The 22,348-nt window shown below is 54.4% G+C and overlaps 1 protein-coding gene across 2 annotated transcripts in view; it reads left to right on the top strand.

Annotated features, from left to right (window-relative positions):
- The window catches only part of EPHB2 (EPH receptor B2), a 143,152-nt gene that overhangs the window by 92,938 nt on the left and 27,866 nt on the right, over window positions 1-22,348 (top strand). For both annotated transcript variants that reach the window (XM_051637365.1, XM_051637366.1), the window contains exon 6: window positions 21,223-21,347. In XM_051637365.1, the coding sequence (XP_051493325.1) occupies window positions 21,223-21,347 (125 nt within the window). The remainder of the gene's footprint in view (window positions 1-21,222; window positions 21,348-22,348) is intronic.

A 22,348-nucleotide genomic window follows, 5' to 3' on the forward strand; every position in this document is an offset into this window, starting at 1 on the left:
CCCTGGACAGGGTGGTTTTGCTGGGGTGGTTTGTGTCAGGTTGGTGGGTAGTGCGGGAGCTCCTGGGAGATTTCCTCAACAGCAGCTGGGCTGGTGGCAGGATGCCCCACAGAGCTGCTGCTCAGGGGCTGCTCTCCCCAGCCCACCTGGAAACCATCTGGAGCTGGAGTCCAAACTGGGGGTCAGGGCTTTGCTTGGTCCGACTGCACAGTAGAATCACACCAATAAGGTACAAGCATGTGTGGGAGCCAGCAAGTTCCTGTGGTCCCTCTGAGGAAGTGTGTGGGGCTGTGTGCCCTGCTGCCCCAGGATGCCCTGGACACCCCCTGACCTTCCAGACTGAATTTGGCAGTCGTGGACAACTGAACTGCCTGGAGCCCGTGGGGTGTGTGGGCTGCAGGGGACAGGAGGGGCTTGGCAGTGGTGCAGGTGGGCATCCCTTGGTTGGGGATGGCAAAGCAACCAGGCAGAGGTGACCTGCACAAATGTCTTGGTCATGCATGAACCAGCAGAGTGGCCTCTGACCCCAAAGTTATCTGGGGAGCCAGGGGGTCACAGTGTTTCCAGTTCTTTATCAGGAGCCCTGAGGGCAGATTGAGCAGAGCGCTGACCCGTGGGGTGGCTGCAAGCAGGAACGTGATGAGGAGAGAATCACAAAATCACAGCAGAGTTTGGGTTGGAAGAGACCTTCAAGACCATCCAGTCCCAACCCCCTGCATGGGCAGGGACACCTCCCACCAGCCCAGGCTGCTCCAAGCCCCATCCAACCTGCCCTTCAACACTGCCAGGGATGGGGCAGCCACAGCTTCCCTGGGCAACCTGGGCCAGGCTCTCACCTCCCTCACAGGGAAGAATTTCTTCCTAATATCTCACCTCAATCTCCCCTCTTTCAACTTGAAACCATTCCCCCCACATCCTGTCACTCCATGTCCTGGTACAAAGTCCCTCCTCAGCTTCTCCCCAGAGGAACAGGTCCAGGACAGAGACCTGTTGCAGGTTCTTGTACGGAGGCAGCTGATGGAGGCAGCGTGGGTGTGATGCTACCTGGGGCTGAGAAGGGGCTCTGCACACCCCCAGCCTGGTCCCGTGCTGTAGACAAATGATTTGTTGCTCAGGTTTTGCACTTTGCAGTTCCATGATGTGCTCGTTACCTGCACACGCTGCCTGTGGCCACGTCCACCTCAGCAAAACCAGAGGGCTGAGCTGCAGGCGAGTCCTTTGTGGTCCCCCCTGGATCCTCCTCCTCGTGCTTTCCTTGTCTGACACTCCTTTATTATCAGGGCTCACACTTCTCAGCCTGCGTGATGTCTCTCTTAATGTATCTCTTCATTAGCACTAAACAGTAACTGCCTGCTTGGTAATTCCTCTGTAATTAGAGGCTGTGGATTCTCCTGCTCACACCCTCGGCACCGCCTGGCAGCCTTGATGTAGATCATTAGCAGTTGGTAGCAGAAGCTGCAGACACAAAGGCAGAGCTGGGGCAGGAGAATGAAGTATGTTGTGGGGAGAGGAGAGGGATGAGCATGGGGAAGCAGCAATTACAGCCTTTCCCTGCCTTTGCTCTGGGTTGAGCTGGACCTCCATCTCAGGCAGAGAAGAGGACCAAATACGTGATGGGCTTGTGCTCCTGCCACAGCTGGACAAGGCCCTTCCTTCCAAGGACCCACTTCAGGGACCTCCCAGCCCTGAAGAAAGCAAGGCGAAGCCACCCTGGTTCACCCAAGGATAAATGGAGCCACCTGGGTGTGGGAAACTGTTCTTTTCTTCCCCACATAAGTCTAAACTTATGGGCTTGGTGCTTTCGGGACTGAGGAGTGATGCCACGTCACCAGCAGCATCTTCAGCCTTCAGGTATCATCAATGCTTCAGCATCCCAGGAGAAGCTGCTGTGAGAGATTCAGGAAATGATCCCTGTGGAGCAGCCTGAGGGCAGGTACTGAGGGTGGCTGGAGGAGTAGCAGTGGGGGTGTGATGGTATGGTGACCATCATCCCAAAAGGGACACCTGAGCTCAAAGAAGGTGACACACCATTCACTTTCCTCCCCCAGAGATGGCTGTGGTGCCCCTCTCCCCAGGGGGTCTGAGTCTCACTAACATTGGCCTTTCCATCAGCATAACTTGCTTTGCTGTGTGTTGAGGGAACAGGACACCTCTGCTCACAGGGACCCAGGCAGCAGGTAGCTTCACTCAGGGAAAAATACATGTGATTAGACCAAACTGAATCGTCCTTTCTTGCTATGGAGGTGGCTTCCAGGGTGTGCACCTCCCCACAACTCTTTGTGGAAACTTCTATATTCTTCATCATTATTTTTAAACTAGATATTGGACCCAGTGGCAGCTCTACTGCAGATAAAGTATTTCCCTTGCTGGTCTCCCTGTTCCCTTTGTTCATCCAAGTGTAAAGTGGTATCTCACTTGCCATGCCAGCAGCTCTTACCTCCCTGGTGGCTTCTGTCTCAGTCCTTTCAGATCCTTGGTCCTTCCATCCATGCAATCTCCCATTCTGCAAGACCTGCATTTTGGTTTCCAGACCCAAGCACAACCTTATAACCATTTTCATGGGCTCAGCCACTAAGCCATGATCAGTGCTTTGCACCCAAGTTGTCGTTCCCAGCCCTGTGACTTGGCCAGCAATATCTCCCAGATCTCTAATAATTTGAAGGGGAGGTTCTGCCCCCACTGTGCTGGACACAGGATGAGTCCCCCCCCGGGTGCCAGCCTTGTTTAAAACTCATTTCTTGTGTTGTGGATGATGCTGATGCTGAGCCTGGTGTCTCACATACTTTTAAGTCTGAGCACTCTGCTGGACTCCTGAGTTCACAAAAACAATCAAGACAGGTTGACAAGAGCTGCTGGGCCTGCCTTGGGCCATGGGGTCCCATCAAGGTTTGTGGAAGGGACATCTGGGGTCCCTGACCCTCCTGTTTGCAGCAGGACTATCACCACGAGTAGATCTGCTGTGGCTTTTTCTAGGTGAGTCTTGTGTAACTCCACCTCTCCTGTCTCAGGACTACATCACCCTCCTGGAAAAGAGGCTTTGCATAATTTCCAGCCTGATTTGTGGCTTGTGCCCCTTGTTCCATCATCTACCCCTGCTGGGAAGAGTAGGTTCCCACCCTCCCTTAATGGAGCTCTGAGCAGCTGTAGGTGCAATTAAATTCACCCTTCATGTCTTTGTTAGCAGCTGGGCCAGCCCAGCTTCCTCCACAGCTCCTAAGCCCTGTGCCCCAAGCTGCCCTGGTCACCCTTTGCTGGATCCTCTGCAGTTCCTCCTGGACCCATGGCCTCCAGTTCTGCATTGGCCAAGTTGATGTTGGCCTCAGGCAGCCCAGGTTGATGCTGACCTCAGACTCCCCAGATTGACCCTGTGCATTTCACTGCAACGTGGACATCTCTTCAGTCCCACCAACAAAGCCATCAGCAGCCCAGACACCTCGGCCCAGAGAGGAGCCCTGAGGGACAGGCCACCTCTCTTCTTAAGGAGAAAGAGAGCAGCCAGCCCCAGCCCGTGCTCAGAGGTGGTTTCCTGGACCTTCCTCTTGCAGTGAGTGTCCTAAAAAGACCTGAGGTGTTGAACCTCCAGCAGGACACGTTTTGTTGGAACAAGAGGTGTGTTGCTTCCCTTTTCGAAGACAATTGGAAAGGACCAGGACCAGCAGAACATAAATAAAAAGAGCTCGGAATAATCATCACCTTTCCAACAACTCCTTACTCCCCCATCTGTGTGCAGATGCCAACCCAACTCTGGACAATCCCCACTGCCTTCCTGGAAACATCTTCTGTCACCTCCAAGGCCAGGTTGGGTTTTCTCTCTGCTCTTCTCAGCAGGCTTCTTCTTGACCCCAGCTCCATGCTCTACATCTCCCAGCTCACCCTCCACTTACCTGCCTCTCACACTCTCTCCCATAAAGCTCAGCAGCTCTTCAAGGAGGGACATCCAGGATTTGTCATCTGCTGCAGCCAGTCCTGCCTTTAGGGACTGTGATGTGACCAAAGGAGCTGAGCCCATCACGCAGAGCCCGGGTGCCACCAAAACCCTTTCCTCAGCCACAGCAGAACAAAAGAGCTGTGCCAAGAGGGTGGTTGAGAGCTGTGCCAGCATCCCAAGAGGGACAGCACGGGAGGGAAGGCAGGGGTCAAGGAGCTGAGCGTGGCCCAGCACTTGGGATGATGGCACTTGACTAACTGGAAGCCATGCCAGGTGTCAGCCCTCTGGCTGGTGACAGCACACAGCCCCTGCTTGCTGATTCCTGGCCATTCTTCAGGGAGGATTGAGGAGGGTTGGGGGTTCCTGGAGCTGTGGGGAGTTGCAGGCTTCATCCACACCCTGGGCAGGCTCAGGGCCCTGGGCAAGTTGCCGAGGGAAGGGCTCCCTAGGCAGGGGAGACTTCAGCAGCACATGGGAAGGGAACCTCTGGAGGACGGAGTGTGGCTTCTGTGAGCTGAGAAGGAAGGATGAAGCCCTGGGCTGGGCTCTGGAGGATCCAGATTGAAATTCAAGACCTCCCAAGTGGTGGGGGAAAGAGAACATGCAGATTGTTGGGAGTGTGTCCCCTTTGTGAGCAGCTCTTGTGTTGGGTGGGATAAGAAGGGAGGATTAACTCTGGTGTCAGAGGCACTTGGCTGCAACCAGAGGCAGGAAGAGCCACGAGCAGCTCATGCCATGTGAACACCAGCTAGTGTGGGACAGAGGACATGGACACACTTGCCTGATAAACACATCAGGAGCAGCAGCCACGACAGCAGAGTTTGCTGGCACGATTCCTCCCTCCCTCTGCATCTGCATAACTGGTGGTGATTGTTTCCATTCCTGTTCTGGGTGGCATTTTGCAGCAGTATGTCACGACATGGGTCCTTGGGCTGGGGAGATGTGCAGCTCACACCCCTGCACCAGGTTCATGCCAGACATCATCCAAGTTTTCATTTCTGCTTGGTGGTGGTTGTCACAGCCCAGGCTCCTCCAGCCCAGCCAGGTGATGTCCTTGGGGCAGGGCTGTCCTGACAGGGCTCAGGGACACCTGAACATCTCCATGGTCCAAAGCAAGCCCGTGGGGCATGGCTCTGCTCTGCTGTGATGTCCTGTGGCTGGGCTGAGTCCAGTCTGCTCCTTATGGACAGGATGGGATGTGCTGGGGGTGATGCAACACAGGTGAGACAGATCCTGGGAAGTGCATCAGAAGGGAGGATTTCCCCCTCACCTACGATCCAATCAAATCTTTTGCAGCCACAGTCCATGATCTTTACTGCCAAATGCAGCAGGGGAATTTGTGATGTCCAGCCTGGACAAAAGGAGGCTGAGGGGAGACCTTCTCACTCTCTACAAGTGCCTGAGAGGAGGTTGGGATGAGGAGGGGTCAGTCTCTTCTCCCAAGGAACAAGTGATAGAACAAGAGGAGGGGGCCTCAAGTTGCCCCAGAGAGGTTTAGATTGGATTTTGGGAACAATTTCTTCCCTGAATGATTGTCAGGCCCTGGCCCAGGCTGCCCAGGGAGGTGGTGGAATCACCATCCCTGGAGGGATTGTAAAGCCACGTAGATGTGGTGCTGAGGGACATGGGGCAGTGGTGGCCTTGGCAGGGCTGAGGTCATGGTGGGACTTGATGATCTTGAAGGTCTTTTCCAACCCAAACAATTTGATGATTCTATGACTCTAGGGAGCATGGAGGGATCAGGGAAGGAAGGTTGAGGAGAGCAAGCAGTGGAGCCAGGGTAGCAGATGAGGTGAAGGTGTAAGGTTGGCAGGGACTGGCACTTCTCACCAGCCTTCCAGATTGCTGCTTGCTCATCACATGAGTTGTGCTGCAGGCTAGACACTGAGCGAGCTGTATTGCCTGGGGCACATGGACTCTGGCTTCTATCTTCTCATCTTCATTTTGCATCAGAAGATCCGGATGGCTTCCTCCTTCAGAGGGATGCACAGTGGTGGCCTGTGCTCCTCTGGGCACAGGCAGGGGGTTGTGGGATCTCCTGTTCTCCCTCGTGCCACACTCAGCCTTGCCCTGAGTTGGGTGCAGTCAGGAATGGCTCATCTGTGAAGGACAACCTGGGAAAGCATGTGCAGAAATCACCTCCAAGAGCTGTAATGAGCTTTGCAGACCTTTACAGTATGAATGTCGAGCTCCTGGTGCCTTCCAGTATAAAAGTGAAAGGCAGGAGGTTGCAGCATCCCAGCATCTCGACTCTGTCCTCCAACCTTCCACCCCCAGCAGGACAGCTGCCAGCTCTGCTTTAGGGCAGCCATGGCTTTGGGGAGACAGGTCTTGATAGTCCCCAGAGATCTCCCCATGTTTCCACTGACTTGTCTCCACCACCCCCCTGGTGAGGGAACTTCTCCCAGTGTCCAACTTCAGCCTCCCAAGCTGTGATTATGGCCATTGCTCTTTGTTACACCACGTTTCAGAGGTTGAAGCCATGAGATGTTTTAGACCATTCTGCACTTGACTTGTCCTCACTTTCAGCCTGGAGACATCAAGTCCTTGTCCACACGTCCTGTGTAGCTTGTCCTTGCTTTTTTATCCAATGAGAGAGTTGATTTTCTAGGGAAATGCAGTAGGCTCTGCCTGTCTGGACACCAGTAAAACATTTGATTTGGAATACTGCTGGTGAAGCTGGAAGCCTGGCTGGGAAATGAATGACCACTACCCCCCAGACTGACCTGGGGTGACTACCTAAGGTCCGTGAGATGTGGTCTCATACTTCTTGATGTTTCAAACTCTGGTAGGGCATCCCTTGTGCAGAAAACTGCCACAAGGAAGACAGAAGAGAACTCTCAGCCCTCCAGGAAGCTGCTGAGAGGTGAAATGACAGAATTAGGATGAAATTCAACAACAGAGGGCAGCTGAGGAGGACCTGGTGGCAGCCCATGGGAAGGGGACAACTCGCCAGTATAAAACCTGTGGAAATACAATGTGGGCAAGGCTGTGCTGGATCAAGCAAAGGGTGTTCAGCAGCTGCAGCAAAGTGTCACTGCCACTGCACAGAGCTTGGGTGGAGGTTGGTACAGTCACTGTGTGCACAGCTGGTTACCCACACTCAAGAGAGCTGATCTGTGATGGCAGCAGGTAGCAGGGGACAGGACAGTCCAGAGAGGAGACTGAACTGTGTTCAGCCCTGGTGGAGGGGATGTATTTGTTGCTGGTAACGACATGCTGGGCTGGAGGGGCACCAGAAAGGGAGGAGAGTTGTTAAGAGGACAAAAGCAGGTGGTACAGGGGGGCTGGTGATGGCATTTAGGTAAAAAAGCAGCAGTTTTTGAAGCTGTGGAGCCATCTCCCTCCCATGTGGAGGAGCCAGGGCAAAGCCTGTTTGCCTGTGTGACAGAGCAAGCTGGAGTGTCTGCTGAGCTCTGCTGAGCTCCTGAGGTGTCTTAAATCCCAGGTTTCTTTTGGAGCCTGCCCTGGTGTTCCTGTGGCAATTCAGCCTGCTTCCAGGCTCCAAACCTCCTGAGGCTTTGATATTCCTCTGGCTGCTTCTCATCCAGCACTGACAGCCAGACCTCGCCCTCCACACAGTCCCATCTCACCATCCTGGCCCTGCAGTCCTTCTTCTGTCTCTTCTGCTCTTTCCTTCCTCCCCAGCTCCCACCTTCATCCAGGCTGCCTTGCCCACAGGCCATTGCCACCAAAACCTGGTGACATCTGCTGCCCTCCTTCTCTGAGTGGTGGCCCCAGCCTGTTGCCTTCTCTGCACCCCCTCTTCTTAGAGCAGCCAGGGGTGAGTGCCCAGGAGGGACCTTGCCATGCCCAAGTCCTTTCTCCTCTGCCTGCCAGAGACCATCCACAGCCAGGGCTCCCAGATGGTCAGAGCTTTGCCAGCTGCTGGCTCTTCAAGGCTCTTCAGTTCGGGGAGATGTTGGCAGAGCAGGGCATGGGCTGCACTGCTCCATCTTTCCCAGCAGATGCTCTTCTCCACCCACCTACCAGCTCTGTGGGCTCCTCCACCTGCTGACTCCTGGGCTTCCCTGTTGCATCAATTACTCCGTGAGTCTCAGGATCATTTTTCCCATCCCTGCCTGGGGCTCCAGAAACGTGTTCCAAAGCATCTGCAGGTGCCTGTGGGCAAAGAGACAAAAGCCCATCCATGATGGATGGAGTGGAAAGTCCCTCCCAGAGCCAACACCTCTCCCCACAACCTGCCACCATCTCTGCTGTGTGCTGGGGGTGGCTGATGTGGCTCAGGAGCTCACCTTTCCCTGACGTGTTCAGGAGGGTGGATTATCTCCACAGCCACACTCAGCAATCACAGCCCCTGCTGGCCTTGCTGGGACACAGGGCACCCAGTGCCAGCAGCCAAGCAGGTGGAGATGCCACAGGCAGGAAGGCAAGGCCATGGAGACAGGAGACTGGTTTCAGGGTCACAGTGGTTAAACAGCTGAGCACACCCCGGGGGTGTGACACTGCTCAGGGATGTGTGGTTGCAGCAAGTCAGGTTAATACAGCTGGTCCCTTGGTCCTTCCCAGAGTCCCTGTGATTACACAGAATCGTGGACTGGGTTGGGTTGGAAGGGACCTTGAAGATCATCCAGTTCCACCTCCCACCAGCCCAGGTTGCTCCAAGCCCCATCCAACCTGCCCTTCAACACTGCCAGGGATGGGGCAGCCACAGCTTCCCTGGGCAACCTGGGCCAGGCTCTCACCACCCTCACAGGGAAGAATTTCTTCCTTATATCCAACCTAACTCTCCCCTCTTTCTGCTTGAAACCATCCCCCTCATCCCATCCCTCCCTGCCCTTGTCCCAAGCCCCTCCCCAGCTTTCCTGGAGCCCCTTCAGGCACTGGAAGCTGCTCTCAGGTCTCCCTGGAGCCTTCTCTTCTCCAGGCTGAACACCCCAACTCTCCCAGCCTGGCTCCAGAGCAGAGCTGCTCCAGCCCTCCCATCATCTCCGTGGCCTCCTCTGGATTCAGTCCAACAGCTCCAAGTCCTTCTTGTGTTGGGGACCCCAGCACTGGCCCCAGCCCTGCAGGGGGGTCTCAGCAGGGTGGAACAGAGGGGACAATCCCCTCCCTGGCCCTGCTGGTCACGCTGCTGGTGACACAGCCCAAGATTAGTTGTCCCCTCTATCTGTGTGTAAAATGAGAAGTCTCTGACCTGGGCTCATGGCAGCCTGGTCCATGTTCCTCGCTGCCACTGACCAGTGCAAGAAGCTGCTGCATTGGTCGGGCTGGGCAGGAAATGCTCTTTCCAAGAGAACACCCTGATATTTCCAAATTTCCTCCCACACAGGGGGAGGTCAGCCTGGTGGAAGAGAGCAGGGGGAGAAGTAGTCCCAGGGGCTGCCCTGCAGGAGGTGTCACTCAAAGAAATCTTGCTCTGGTCTGTTTTCTCTGTGTCTGAAATGTCAAAATCAGCATGTTCCTGAGAACCCTTTTGGCTGCAATTAATTAGCACTTTCTGGGCAAGTACCATGTCATTGAGAATCTGGGGGGCAGGTTGGAGGGACAGAGGGCTGGCTCCTGCCAGCACTCCTGCTTTCTGCCAGCCTTCTGCTGGTGACATCACCTTGACCTGGAGCAGATGAGGTTTCCACGTGGAGAAGAGGCCAAGCAGTGGGGACAGCCTTGGTGCCAAGAGACCCCCCAGACCTGCTCTTCTGGGCTGTGAGATGGGATGGTGGGATCCTCTGGAGCATCTCCTGTCTGTGCTGGGAACCAAGCCCTGCCCTCCTCCGTGGGCAGGATGGCACCCTGCAGAGGAAGGCTGCAAACTCCATGAACAAAGATCATCAAGACATCCAAAAGGCTTCATCTGCCTGGGCCAAGTCACTGCCTTGTGCCACTAGGAACTGCTCTGAAGGCTGAAATCTACACCACAGCCTTCCTTGATCCAAATGGGGCTGGAGCCAGGACCAGCTTTGGACTGCACTGCATGTTTTTAAGATTTTCCAGTGTTTGTAGTTACAAATTCAAGGAGCTGGAGGCTGGGCCCACTGGGAAGTTTTCCAGACACTCGACACACACAAATGGTGTGGGTACCAGCCTGCTGGGGCCACCTTGCCAGGAAGCTGGGAAACAAAAACCACGCTGGCTGTGAAACACCAGCCTTCTGGAGCTCTAGCAAGTCTTAATGAACGTCCCAGAGCTGAGGCTGTTGCTGCTTGGAGGGTGAGTGCTGCTTATTAAAGAGCCCTGGGACTTTGTGTTGCTTCCCTCAGCTTCTACTGGAGGTAGTTGATTTTGAAAGTATGGGGCTCCTGAACATACCATCCCAGGGGGAGACACTGGGAAGGAGGTGGAGTGGACAAGTGCTTTAATAGTCCAAGCAATAGGTGAGCCCTTGTAGCAGGAGAGGGTCACACACAGAGAAGTGTTGGTGGAAAAGCTTCTGGAGGTCTCCAGCCCAACCTCCCATACAGAGTAGGGTCACCAGAGCTACCACTGAGGGAAGGTCAGGAAAGCTTCCCTTCCTCATCCAGATATTCCCTACTGTGGTGCTTTCAGTGCTCAGTTTGGAGAAAGGCATCCCAAATTCAAATCCATTGTCCAAGAGGGCCCGTGGTGTGAAAGCCTACGATGCTGAAATGGCAGGAATGAGCTGGATTTGGACAAACAACAAATGGGGAAGGTTTTGACCAGGGAAGTTGATTTTCAGTTGGATACAGAGATGCATGTGGACTCTTGAGCTGAGTAAGAGCATGAAGAACTGGTGCCTCGAGGTCAGTGATGGGACCTGGACTGGGGACAGCTGGACCATTGTACAGTGGTTAGTTACCTGCTGGGGCCTGTGTGGGACTGGGATGACTTGGGGCAAGGAGGTACAGCTGAGCTGGATCAGGCATCTCTTGGGTGAGATCCTGGCACGAGACACCCAGGTCTGCAGGGAAGAGCAGAGTGAGGGTCCTGCCTTTCCCTTTTGCCCATGTTTGAGAAGAAAGGTCACCTGAGCTCCATGTGCCTATTTCACCTGCCTGCTGCCTGGCACGGAGGCTCTGCCTGCTCCTGCCATTCCAAACACTGCTTTTTGGCCACTGCTGGAGGCTGGATCTTGGCTTCCAGGTCAGGGAAGCCCTTGCTCCATGGCTGATCACAGCTCCATCCCTGCCACTGCACAGCATCACCCTTTAGTCTCTCTGGAGGAAGCTGCTGGTGTTGTGCAGGGCTTGAAGTAGATGAGACCTCCTGGGTCCCATTCCTCCTTGGTGGAATGAGAGGAGGTGGCCTCACATTGCACCAGGGGAGGTTTAGATTCAGTATTAGAAGAAACTGCTTCCCCGATAGGACTCTGAGCCCCTGTCACAGGCTGCCCAGGGCAGGGGTGGAGTCCCCATCCCTGGAGGTGTTCAAGCTGTGCAGATGTGGTGCTGAGGGACATGGGGCAGTGGTGGGCTTGGTCGAGTGGGGTTCATGGTTGGACTTGATGATCCTCAAGGTCTTTTCCAGCCCAAACACTTCTGTGATTCTGTAGCTTCAGGGTGTCAGACCTACCTGGGTCACCCAGTGGGGCCAAGTCCCAGGGCAAGGGCCATGGGGGAGAACCTTGCCCCCTCGCCCCGGGGGTTCCCCAAGTCTCTCCCTGTGCCACCTTTGCAGCTGCAGGCATCCTCTGCCAGATGCTCTGTCAGCAGCTTTCTCCCCCTCTCCTCCCCACCGCCCTCGCTGTCCTGTGGCCTCAGGACCAGCTGGTGCCTGGCAGCATCACGGTGCATTTCCCTGCCCCTCTCTCCTCCGCCGGGGGGTCACGTTAATCCCGACCCCGGCTGGGAGCCGCGGCGGGGAATTGAAAACGCCAGAATTCCCTGCTGACCCTCCTGGCATAAAAGCATTTCCCCCAGTCCAGTAACCTGACACTCCAGGGACCAAGATCTGTCAGGAGGGCTCCGAGGAGATGCTGGAAAACTCCCAGCTGTTCACCTCTTTTTTTTTTTTCCCCCCTTCTCAAAGCGTTGCGGGGAGGCCGCGGGCTGGGCTGGCTTTGCTCTCTCTGTCATGAGTGTTTTCCAGAGCAAATGTTGACTCTGTCTGACATGACATGGGTTAGTGGAATTAAAGTGATCAGAGATAGGGGTTTTGCTGCCTGTAACCTGACTCTCCCAGCTAAGCCAGCAGAGGAACGGAGACGCTTTGATTGTGCTGGAGCTCAGCAGCCTGAGCCACCAGCCGGCAAGGGGGCACAGACTGAGAGCTGGCAGGTGAAGGAGGCAGGGGGCTGGCTGCTAAATGGGGGGGGCACATTGCAATCTGTAGCGTTCCAAATGGGTGTGAAGATCATGAAAGAGAAGCTGCAGAAAGATCCTGGTGTCCCCTGGCAGGTGGTCCAGAGGCTGGAGCCACACTACCCTACCTGTCCCTCCCCTGGAACGGCCAGGCAGCCACGCAGAAGATGCTGCCTGGGGAACCCAAGTCCCTGGGCTGCCTTGTGGAGTTGCTCTGGCTAGTGGCAGTGTCTTGTCCCATTTTATTCCTTTTACAGCAGCAGTCCAGCTTCCCAGCCCGCCCAGTGTGACCTCCTGCAGCTTCACAGCAGCACCAGGGCACTGGAGGCTCAGATGTGGCCGTGAAGTGCTGGGGATGTTACCTGGTGTGTAGCTGGAGTGGGACTTGTTTCATAGCATCACGTCTCTGGGAGCCAGACCTACTGAAAAAACAGTAGCAGCAGCCCCTGGCAGTTGTGGTGGCCCAAGAGTCAGAACCCAACAAAGAATAGTGGCCTCTGCTATCAAAGCCTGTTAGAAAGTGGGTGGTTGTAGCCCTGATGGGTCCCTTGGGATGGGATGAATCAGCACACGTGAGAGACCAGACGGTGACACAGTCACGTTGCTCAGTGTCTGTGAGGAGGGTGCCAGCTTGTTCTCCTCTTCTGTGAGTCCTGATGCACTCTGCTGTCTGTTTTTTGGTCCTGCTCTGGCAGGGGGGTTGGACTCGATGATTTTCAGAGGTCACTTCCAACCCCTAATGTCCTGTGATTTATTCTTGGTCTGTGTGTGCTGAAGAAGTAGAGGTGGGATAGGAGAGAGGTCACTTTAGGATGGTGACCCAGCAGGGCTGGGAGAAAGGGAACAGCTCCCAGATGGAAGCACTTGTGTCGGAATAAAAGAGGAAGGTGCCCCAGCAGATATCCTGAGGACTCTTGTTCAGCCAGCTTGAGAAAACCTGGTGTAGTGAAAATAGGTTGGTGAGGGAAACATATGAGCTTCCTAAGAAAGCCTCTAAAGGGTACAACTCAGAGACAAAAAAAAAACAGGGAGGAAAATGGGCCTATTTATTTCTCATCCACCCAACACAATCCTTCATTGTGTGCTGCCCCCCTGCTGCTTCTTGTCAGTTTTATCCTAATGAGTTGCCCCAAGCTTTGCTTTGCACTTGCAGCAATTACACTCCTTCTGGATGCGTTGAGGATCTCTCACCCTGCTCCCAGCAGGACGTGATGGGTTGTAGGAAATGCAGAACCAGTCCCCAAAGCCTTGGGGGTGACCCAGCATCAGCGGGGAGGGAGGTGCAAGGAGGGAAGGGAGAAGCAGGTCTCACCTCCCTTCCCTGAGCTGGGGGCACAGGTCAAAAAAGCAGTGGGGAGGGAACAGCAGCTCTGGACAAGCTGTGGGAGGACTGGGTTGAGTCAGAGAAGTGTTGGGTTGGACACGCTCAGAGGATTATCAGTCCTGAGTGAGGAGGTGGGTGTTGTCTCTGCAGTTAAGAGAGATGGCAACTGGCGACTGAGACTGGTTTTGAGGTTTGTCTTTGAAAAGGAGGTTAACAGAAATTTGCAGGAGGTGCAGAAGAGAGGAAGTCAGGTTGGTTTCTAGGCTGATGGATCTGCAAAGCGCTCGAGAAACTCAGGCCAATTAGGCAATAGAACAGAAGAAATCAAAAATATTTTCGTGATCTCTCAGTTCTTCCACGGGGACAAAACTCTGTTTCTGGGCTCCTCCTTAGTTTAGCTGGCAAGCCCGAGAATGTGGCAGCAGCTGGAAGGTGAAGTCCATGAATTTCAACCTGAAAATACTGTGTGCATTTTAGAGCAGAGCAGGTAACCGTGAGGAAACCCTCCCGGGGGCGTGGAGGGCTCGTCATCACTCGCAGTCCTCAAGGGAACCTGGATGTCTGTCCCTGCCACACTCACAGGGACAACCACAACCTTTCCAGCTGCATTTAACTCCCTGCCTGGTTCTGTTGCCAGGCTCCTGCCGATGGTCAGATGTGGTTGTTCCAGTAGCTTTCCCCAATTGTCTGCAAAACCAACATGTTCTCCCGCTGTCTCCTCCAGCTGCCCCGGGTCTTGTGGTTGGTGTGACCTTCTTGCAGGTATTGCTGGACTATAAAGTGCCTCCTTCTCCCGTAGAACTCGGATTTCTTTCCTTCTTGTCTTCTTCCCTGCCCTCCTTTCTCTTAATTTTTTCTATTGTGTTCAGTGGGCCAGCCAAAAAGAAACCATTATTTGGTGTGGAAGTAAAATACTGGCTATGACACCCCTGAGGTTCAGCCAGGCCACCAACCTGCCCCTGTGTCCATACCTGAGATGAAGCAAATCTCCAGTTAAAGAATCCAAAGCCCCTAGTGGAGGGATCAGCAGGGGTTAAGCTGCTGATGCTGTGATGGATCTGTGCCATCTGCACTTGCAGTGTCTCTTGGCAGAGGCTGCTTCAGGAGCACCTGAAGCTGGTGAGCATGGAGCTCCCTGGTTCCTTGCCCACGGAGGTTTTAGCCTGCGTGTCACAGCAACCTCAGGAGCAGCTCTGGGAAACCCAGACCTGCTGGCAGGCAAGGATGTGAGCCTGTAAAGAGAGATTCACAGACACAAGTAGGTTAAAATAGGATCTATTTCCTGAACAAATCATTTCTTAATTATCTGAAAGTCTTAAGAGGAGTGTCTGAGGGAACTGGGAGTGTTTAGCCTGGAGAAAAGGAAGCTGAGAGGAGACCTCTAACTCTCCCCTCTTTCAGCTTGAAACTCTTCCCCCTCATCCCATCCCTCCCTGCCCTTGTCCCAAGCCCCTCCTCAGCTTTCCTGGAGCCCCTTCAGGCACTGGAAGCTGCTCTAAGGTCTCCCTGGAGCCTTCTCTTCTCCAGGCTGAACACCCCAACTCTCCCAGCCTGGCTCCAGAGCAGAGCTGCTCCAGCCCTCCCATCATCTCCGTGGCCTCCTCTGGACTCTCTCCAACAGCTCCATGTCCTTCTTGTGCTGGGGACCCCAGCCCTGCAGGGGGGTCTCAGCAGGGTGGAACAGAGGGGGACAATCCCCTCCCTGGCCCTGCTGCCCACGCTGCTGGGGATGCACTTTTGAAGCTGCTTCACTGCTGCTGGGAAGGTTAAATTCTCAATGGGCTAAAAAGCCTCGTGGCTCTGGTGCTTCTCTTGCCAAACCTTGTTGTGCCTTTATGTTTCTACCCCAGTAGATGTTTGAGTTTTCCTGGGAGACAGTCAAGCAGGACGTAAGATCTCACTCTTTCCATGAAGTCACCTGAAGATGTGTGGTGGGATTTGAGATCTTCTTGCCTGGACGTGTCCATCTTGTGGCGTTGAGCCAGAATCGTTTCTCAGGGCAGTGATGTTTCATCTGTCATTCCAGCCTCTGCAGAACTCAGTGGTTATTCCTGCATGTCATTTGGGGACCTTAGGGGTATGGGGCTCTGCTGGGAAGACTCCAGGATGGAGAACATCTTGAGCCCCATCCTTCCTGTGAGGCTCCAGTAGCTGAGCTCGGGCAGCTTCTTGCACCCTGTGTGGGCTGGGGAAAAGCTGGACAAGAAGAGCTGTCAGCACCCCCAGAGATTTGTCCTGCAGAGCTGCCCTCGAGCCAGGGAGGCTGCTGGTGGATTAAGTGGAACTGCTGAAGCCCCAAACATCAGCCTGGACCAGGGTCTGGCTGTGACCAGTGTTGTGTGGCCTTGCAGGGACCTAGGGTGGTGACCATAACAGCATCCCTCACACCCCTGGTGATGATGGGTCATCATGTCAGAGGTGTCAGTGCCTCCCCTGCACTGCAGGTTTTGTTGCAGCAGGGACAGGTCACCCACCTCCTTACATCAGTGGATTTTCATTAAGCTTATTTCACACTCCAGTGGTGGCTTTGGCTTGGTTTATTTCTCCAGCAATTTGGAGAAGCCACAGGGCTCCACTAAGAGGAATCCAAAGAATCTGAGGCCGTCTCAGATAAAGAGGATGTAGAAAAGTCCCTTTCAAGGACTCAGATGATTAATTTTGCCTCCAAGTGACGTGGGGCTCAAGGATTTCAGGCAGTTTCTGTCTGCTGTGGGAAGGAAGCTCTGCTTATTTCTTGCATGTGCACCTGGAGACCCCATCAGGATAAATCTGCCTCTGCTTCCACAGGCGTGGAGGTGACATCTCAAAGTGACAGTGGCTGTGAGAGCTGGGCTGCTCCCAATCTGGTTTCCTTTCTGTGCCACAGAGCTCCCTTTTCCAGCATCAGTTTTCCCCACGTACAGTAATTCAAACATTTTCCATGAGTAAGGGACAACCTGGTGAGCCAACAGCTGAGGGAGTGTCTTTGGCACTGGGCAATTTGTGCCACTGGGCAATCACCACCCATTTAATGACCATTTCCAACTGGGGGGGAAAAAAAAAAATGACCATTTTTTCAACATGGAAATGGTCCTTAAAGCTGTTTCTTTTGTCACGAGGGAACAAAGAGGAGTCGTGGTTGGTGGAACAAGGTGACCAGTCCCACAGGGCCAGGTTAAATGCTGACAGCACATCTTTGGCATTGGAAGCCAAGCTGTACTCTGGCCAGTCCTGGGAAGGGCTTGGCACAAAGAAAGCTGGAATAACAAAGACCTTTTTTGTTATTTTTTTTTATTATTATTTTGGCCCTTTTTGCAGTTTGTTAAATCTCTGCTTTGAAATAGTCAGAAAGCCAATGGCAGGAACCTGTGTAGAGTTTGTTCAGAAGCAGTTCAGGGAAGTCAGCTTAGATATTTTGAGACTTTTAGCATCTTTCTCAGCTGAGGTCACCACGTGTCAGAAAGTGTGGGTCTCTTACTGCTTTTTTCTGTTGTGTTGGTCACTTCGCCACGTCCCGTGGCTGAAAAGCTGTTTCTAAAGTGTAGTTCAAGCTGGTGACGAAGTGTTTGATGCTTCTGTCAGAGCTGGAGCACAGCTTGGGATGAGAGGATCACCAGGTAGCCCTACCCCAGATTGGATGCTCTTTGTGTTCACTTGAACTGTTTTCATCTCCTTCCTTTTTAGCTATTATGTTCCATGCACTAAATGCTGCTGGGGGACCAAGCTCTGAGGCACAGGCTCTGCCTCTGAAAGTGCTCACTGACAGGAGAGAGGAGACAGGCAGGGAGTGAACATGAGGCAGGATGATGAGCCTCATTTTCCAGGTAGAAAACGACAGTGCAGAGGTGTGGATTTGAACAAGGTCTCCCACGTCAGTACAAGGGCAGAGCAGGGAACTGCAACCAGGACCTTCCAGCCTTGGAAGTGGTGAAGAGTCAGAAACCCATGGATCTTCACTGGCTTTGCAGCTGACTGTGAAGGAACCATTTGCTCCAGGGGGCAAGAGCTACCAGATACCAGCTGCCTGTGTCCCTGTCTGACTAGGAGCTTTTCCCTCTGACCTGGCTTCACAAAGTCACTCAGAGGTCTGGCTGACTCCACTGAACTGGTTTCACACACACATCCAGTCCCAGCCCTTCACTTACTCACATTGGGAGCCACTCCCTGCACAAGTTGTCACCCTCACTGGTGATGAAGATGTGTGATGAGGACCCTGTTTTGTAGCATTAGCAAGAAATGAAGGAGAGTGATTGTTCCCACCTGCTCTGCACTCGTGAGGCCACACCTGGGGCACCGTGTCCACTCTGGGGCTCCCCAGGGCTGCAGAGGCATCAACAAACTGGGGCAGGTCTGGCAAGAGGATCAGGAGGATGGGTCAGGGGCTGGAGCACAGAGGCTGGGAGCTGGGTTTGGCCAGCCTGGAGAAGAGGCAGCTGAGGGGCATCTAGCTACAGTCTTCCACTTCAAAAGGGAGTTCAAAGAGAAGACAGAGCCAGACTCTTCCCAGAGGGGCACAGTGAGAGGACATTAGTCATGGCCACAAGGTGCAAGGAGGGGGAAGCTTCTTCCCCACAAGAGCAAGGCAGCTGGGGACTGATGCTCTGAGAGCCTGTGGGATCCCTGGCCCTGAACATGCTCAGATCTTGGTTGGACACCATCCTGAGCAAAGTGATCTCACTTCAGAATTACCCTGCAAGCCAGTTGGACTAGAAACCTCCAGAGGTCCCTTCTGACCTAAAGCTTTCTGTGATTTTCTTATTGTGCATTTCCCTGATGTCTGTGATAACAAGAGCAGTTACTGAGGAGAGCAGTGGTGGGAGGTTCCTGCCTATCCAAGGGACACTCCTCTGCCCCAGGTGCAGGAAAAGTGCTGAAGCTGCTGTAGTCATTCATCTCACCTGCCTCCTCCCCAGCATGCAGCAGTTGCCTCATTAAGACTCATTAGCTGAGCCCCACCTCATCCATTTGGTGCTTTTTCCTGAGCCAAAGAGGGCAGGTTCCCCAAGTAGAAGTACTGGGGCCGTGGTTGGTCACAGATGATTCACACGTGCATGGAAGTAGGAAAAGAGCATCCCAGGGACCTCGCTCAGACCTGAAGCTGAGGAGCTTCCCCAGCTGCAAGGTCAGATGTTGAACCTGTGTCTAAACTGTGGGATGTTGCCACATCCCGGTTCTGTGGTGGAACTGGTCTGGGTGTGTGCAGCCCCTGTCCTGTGTGAGGGTAGGGTTGGTTCCCAGAGGGTGTGCAGCTCGGATGTGCTGGAGAGACCAGGGGCTGTGGAGTCACCTCAGTGCACTCCCAGCCCTGCTGCAGGGCCGGCTGTGACTTGGTCACCTCCCCTTTTCACAGCCTTTCTCCACAGAGCAGACGTTTGCACTGGAAATGGCAGCTGAAATCTGCGTTGACGAGGAAGCAGCAAGCTCTGGCAAGAGCTGACAGGCTCTAGAAACGTTACCCGTGTGTTGTCAGAACAGCAGCACAAGAAACTGATCCCAGGAGTTTGTAAACGTGGGCCCTGGAGCGGTGGGATGGGGGCAGGAAGGCAGTGGGGAAGCAGTGCTGAGTTCCACAGGTCAAGGGGAGGGCTGGGCTGGTGCAGAGAGTTTCAGAGTGGTGGGTGACAGGGCCTGGCTTCACCAGGAATCCCAGAACCACAGAGTGGTTTGTTTGGATGGAGGGGGCCTTAAAGATCATCTGGTTCCTTCAGGGGTGTGGAAATCCAGGGAGATGAAGTGAGGTGGTGGATTTTGCTTTCCCCAGCCCTTCCTCCCCTCGGCACATCCTGGAGCCACAGTGCCCTGAATCCAGGAATCCTTTCGTGAAGGGAAGAGGCAAAGGGGGTGGGGGGATCAGAAAACTGGCTGTTGGTGGTAGACGTGGAGGGAAGCCCCTCAGCTGCCCCTTGTCCCGTGCTGCAGGCACAGGGGTCTGAGGAGCACAGACCCACCTCTGCCTGCAGCCCTGGCTTGGCCCAGCTCCTGCTCCTGCTGCCGAGGGGAGCCAGGCTGCAGCTGGGCAAGAGGTGCTTTTTGTGCCACTCCTCCAAGCTGCTTCTCAGAGCAGTCAAACGTGTTGTTCTTCCATGAAATATTGAAAGGGTTGGAGCTGGTAAAAGCCCTTCTGAGTTCAAGCCTCTCTGCAGCCATTTGGAACCAGGCCTGGCGTGCAAGTGGTGGGGAAGCTTTCTCGCTCCCACTTTCCAGTCCTCTCCCACCCCTGAGGCTTCTCCTCCACCCTGAAGCTGCTGGAGCAGTGAGTCTGTGCTGGCAGGCATGCCAGGGCTGAAGCTCTGCTGGAGTTAGCACTCTGAGGCTGAGCTGGCACTGGGTGAGTGCTGGGATGTCCTCAGGACTGACATCTGTGGAGGCTGTGTTGGCAGTGCCATCAGAGGGGTGGGCAAGGACACGTGTTGGGCTTCACCAGTCTTGGACACAGCAAAGAGGAGGCAGCAGGGGCATCTGTGAGTGTCTGACACCTGTGCAGGCTGGTGGCTGCAATGCTGTGATGGCTCTGCCATCGGTACTTGAGCCAACTGCACTGAAAGCAGCTTCCTCACCTGCCCTGGTTCACAGCAGGCAGGACCAGAGCTGGGAATGGACCCAAGGGAATGGTAGGAAGATGTGCAGAGGGAGGTTTAGGTTGGACATTAGGAAGAGATTCTTCACCCAGAGGGTGGTGGAGCACTGGAAGGGGCTCCCCAGGGAAGCAGGAATGGCACAGAACCTGACAATATTCAAAAAGCATTTGGACAACACCCTCAGGGACATGGTGTGAGCTTTGGGGTTGTCCTGTTCTGGGGTGGGAGTTGGACTGGGTGATCCAGGCCATCCCAGGAGGTGGTTGAGCCACCATCCCTGGAGACATCTAAAAAGGCAGATGTGGTGCCAGGACACAGGGTTTAGTGGTGGACGTGGCAGAGTGAGGGTGGTGGTTGGACTCGATGATCTTGAAGGTCTTTTCCAACCAGCATGATACTGTGATCCTGTGGTCAGAGTTTCCCAGGGAGGTGGCAGTTCTGCACCATGTCCCTGCCCCATGGGCTTGTCAGCACAGGTGCCTGGAGTGCAGTTTCCCACGGCGTGGCACCATCTGGGGCTGAACTGTTCCTACCTGGCCAGGTGTCAAGCCACGCAGGCAACGCAGGGCAGCAGGAGGGCTGGCTGGGCTGTCCAGGGAGGGGCTGGGAGGTCCCAGTGTGCCCAGGGGACAAATGGTGGCAGTGGCTCTGCTGGTTGCAGGGCTCTCAGGCGACTCCCCCTTGTCAGCGTGTCAGGTCTAGTTGGTGTTGACGTGCTCAGGCTCTGTCCTCACCTCCCTTGACTGGCACCTGCAACTTGCAGACCCAGCACACCAGGGTGGAGAGGAGCTCCCTGCTTCCTGCATCTGCCTCCTGAAGCTGCTCCATGCAAGTGCAAAACCCCCTGTTTCCCCATGGCAAGCAGAGAGGGTTGCATGTTGCTGGTAGAGCTGTTTCTAGGGGAACAAGGCTGTGTTTGCTCCAACCCTGGGCTCCTTTGGCCTGGGAATGAGCTGTTTTCCTGCCTGAGATGCTGCCCTACCTGGTTTTTAATTCCAAACTCTTCATGAGCCATGGATACAGGATTTCTCCCCCCACGACTGCTCTCTAAAAACACCCAAACCAGGATCTCCTGATCCCCGGACAGCCCTGTCTCTGCTGGTCACGAGCTCAGGAGCTGCAAACAGCAGGAGAGCACCTGCCAGCTGGGGATGTGGGTCCTGACTGAGGCCTCTCTCTTGCTCTCTCTTCCAGCTCCTTCAGCAGTGTCCATCATGCACCAGGTCAGCCGCACTGTGGACAGCATCACCCTCACGTGGTCCCAGCCTGACCAGCCCAACGGAGTCATCCTGGATTATGAGCTGCAATATTATGAGAAGGTACTGCAGGACCACAGCAGGGTCCAGCTGCAGGGTTTTTTGGGAGAGGAGGTGGTGCAAAGCTTCGTGTAGGGGCACGACACCACGGGTTGCTTCTCTTGCTCTGGTTGGCCATTGCAAGTGGCCATGGGTTCTTTGGAGCCTGCATAGACGAGTGTGAAAAATCTGCTGGTCTTTCAGGAGAAGCTCCTTCTCCCTTCACCACTTGTGGCAGGTGGAGCCATAGCAGGGAAAGCTGGGTAGCCAGGGCCTAGGGGCTGGTTTTTCCCTTTCCCTTGTTGGGGCCATTAGTGGGGAGTGGGACTGGAAGGGATGTCATGGAGCATCTAGTCCCAGGCTGCACCACACCAGCTGAGTGTGCAGTCTCTGAGACCTTGTGCAGTGCTGTCTGTCAGCACAGTAACACCCAAGGTGTTTGGCATCTACGTGCAGCAGCCTGAACCCCCTCACCTAGAGGAGGTACCAGGGAGGAGCTGTCCCCTCACACATGGAGGAGTCTGGGGGAGGCTGATGCGAAGGGGTCCCACCGCTCCAGCTCTTTCCTCCCTGAGGAACATGCCCCTTCCACCTGCCCCCTGCCCAGACCAGCCAGGGTCTCCATCCCATGGTGCTGGAATTGTGTGGCTGCTGGGAGACCTGAAGACCATGTTGATGTTGGTCCCAGGACCTGCCAAGCTCTGCCTGACTGGTGAACTTCATCTGTGCTACCTGGGGGAGGTGGGGAGCAGGAGATTTCTCCTTCCAGGAATCTGCCCCCTTACACAAGAGCTTATAAACTATACATTCAAAATTATGAACTAACTAATTAAAAAGCTTTATGATTAAATGGAACTGAAAATATTTTTCCCAGCAGTTGCCAGAAGAAATTATGAATCCCCCCCACTGCCTGCCCATGACCTATTTTCTCATCACCAAGAGCCAGAGGGAGAACGGGGGAGGGGGGTGGGGGGGGAGCTTCTTTGTAAGCTGTTAAATAGGTCCTGACCTATATTGCATAAATC

Source organism: Apus apus, chromosome 20 (assembly GCF_020740795.1).
Source record: "Apus apus isolate bApuApu2 chromosome 20, bApuApu2.pri.cur, whole genome shotgun sequence".
NCBI classification, from domain to species: domain Eukaryota; kingdom Metazoa; phylum Chordata; class Aves; order Apodiformes; family Apodidae; genus Apus; species Apus apus.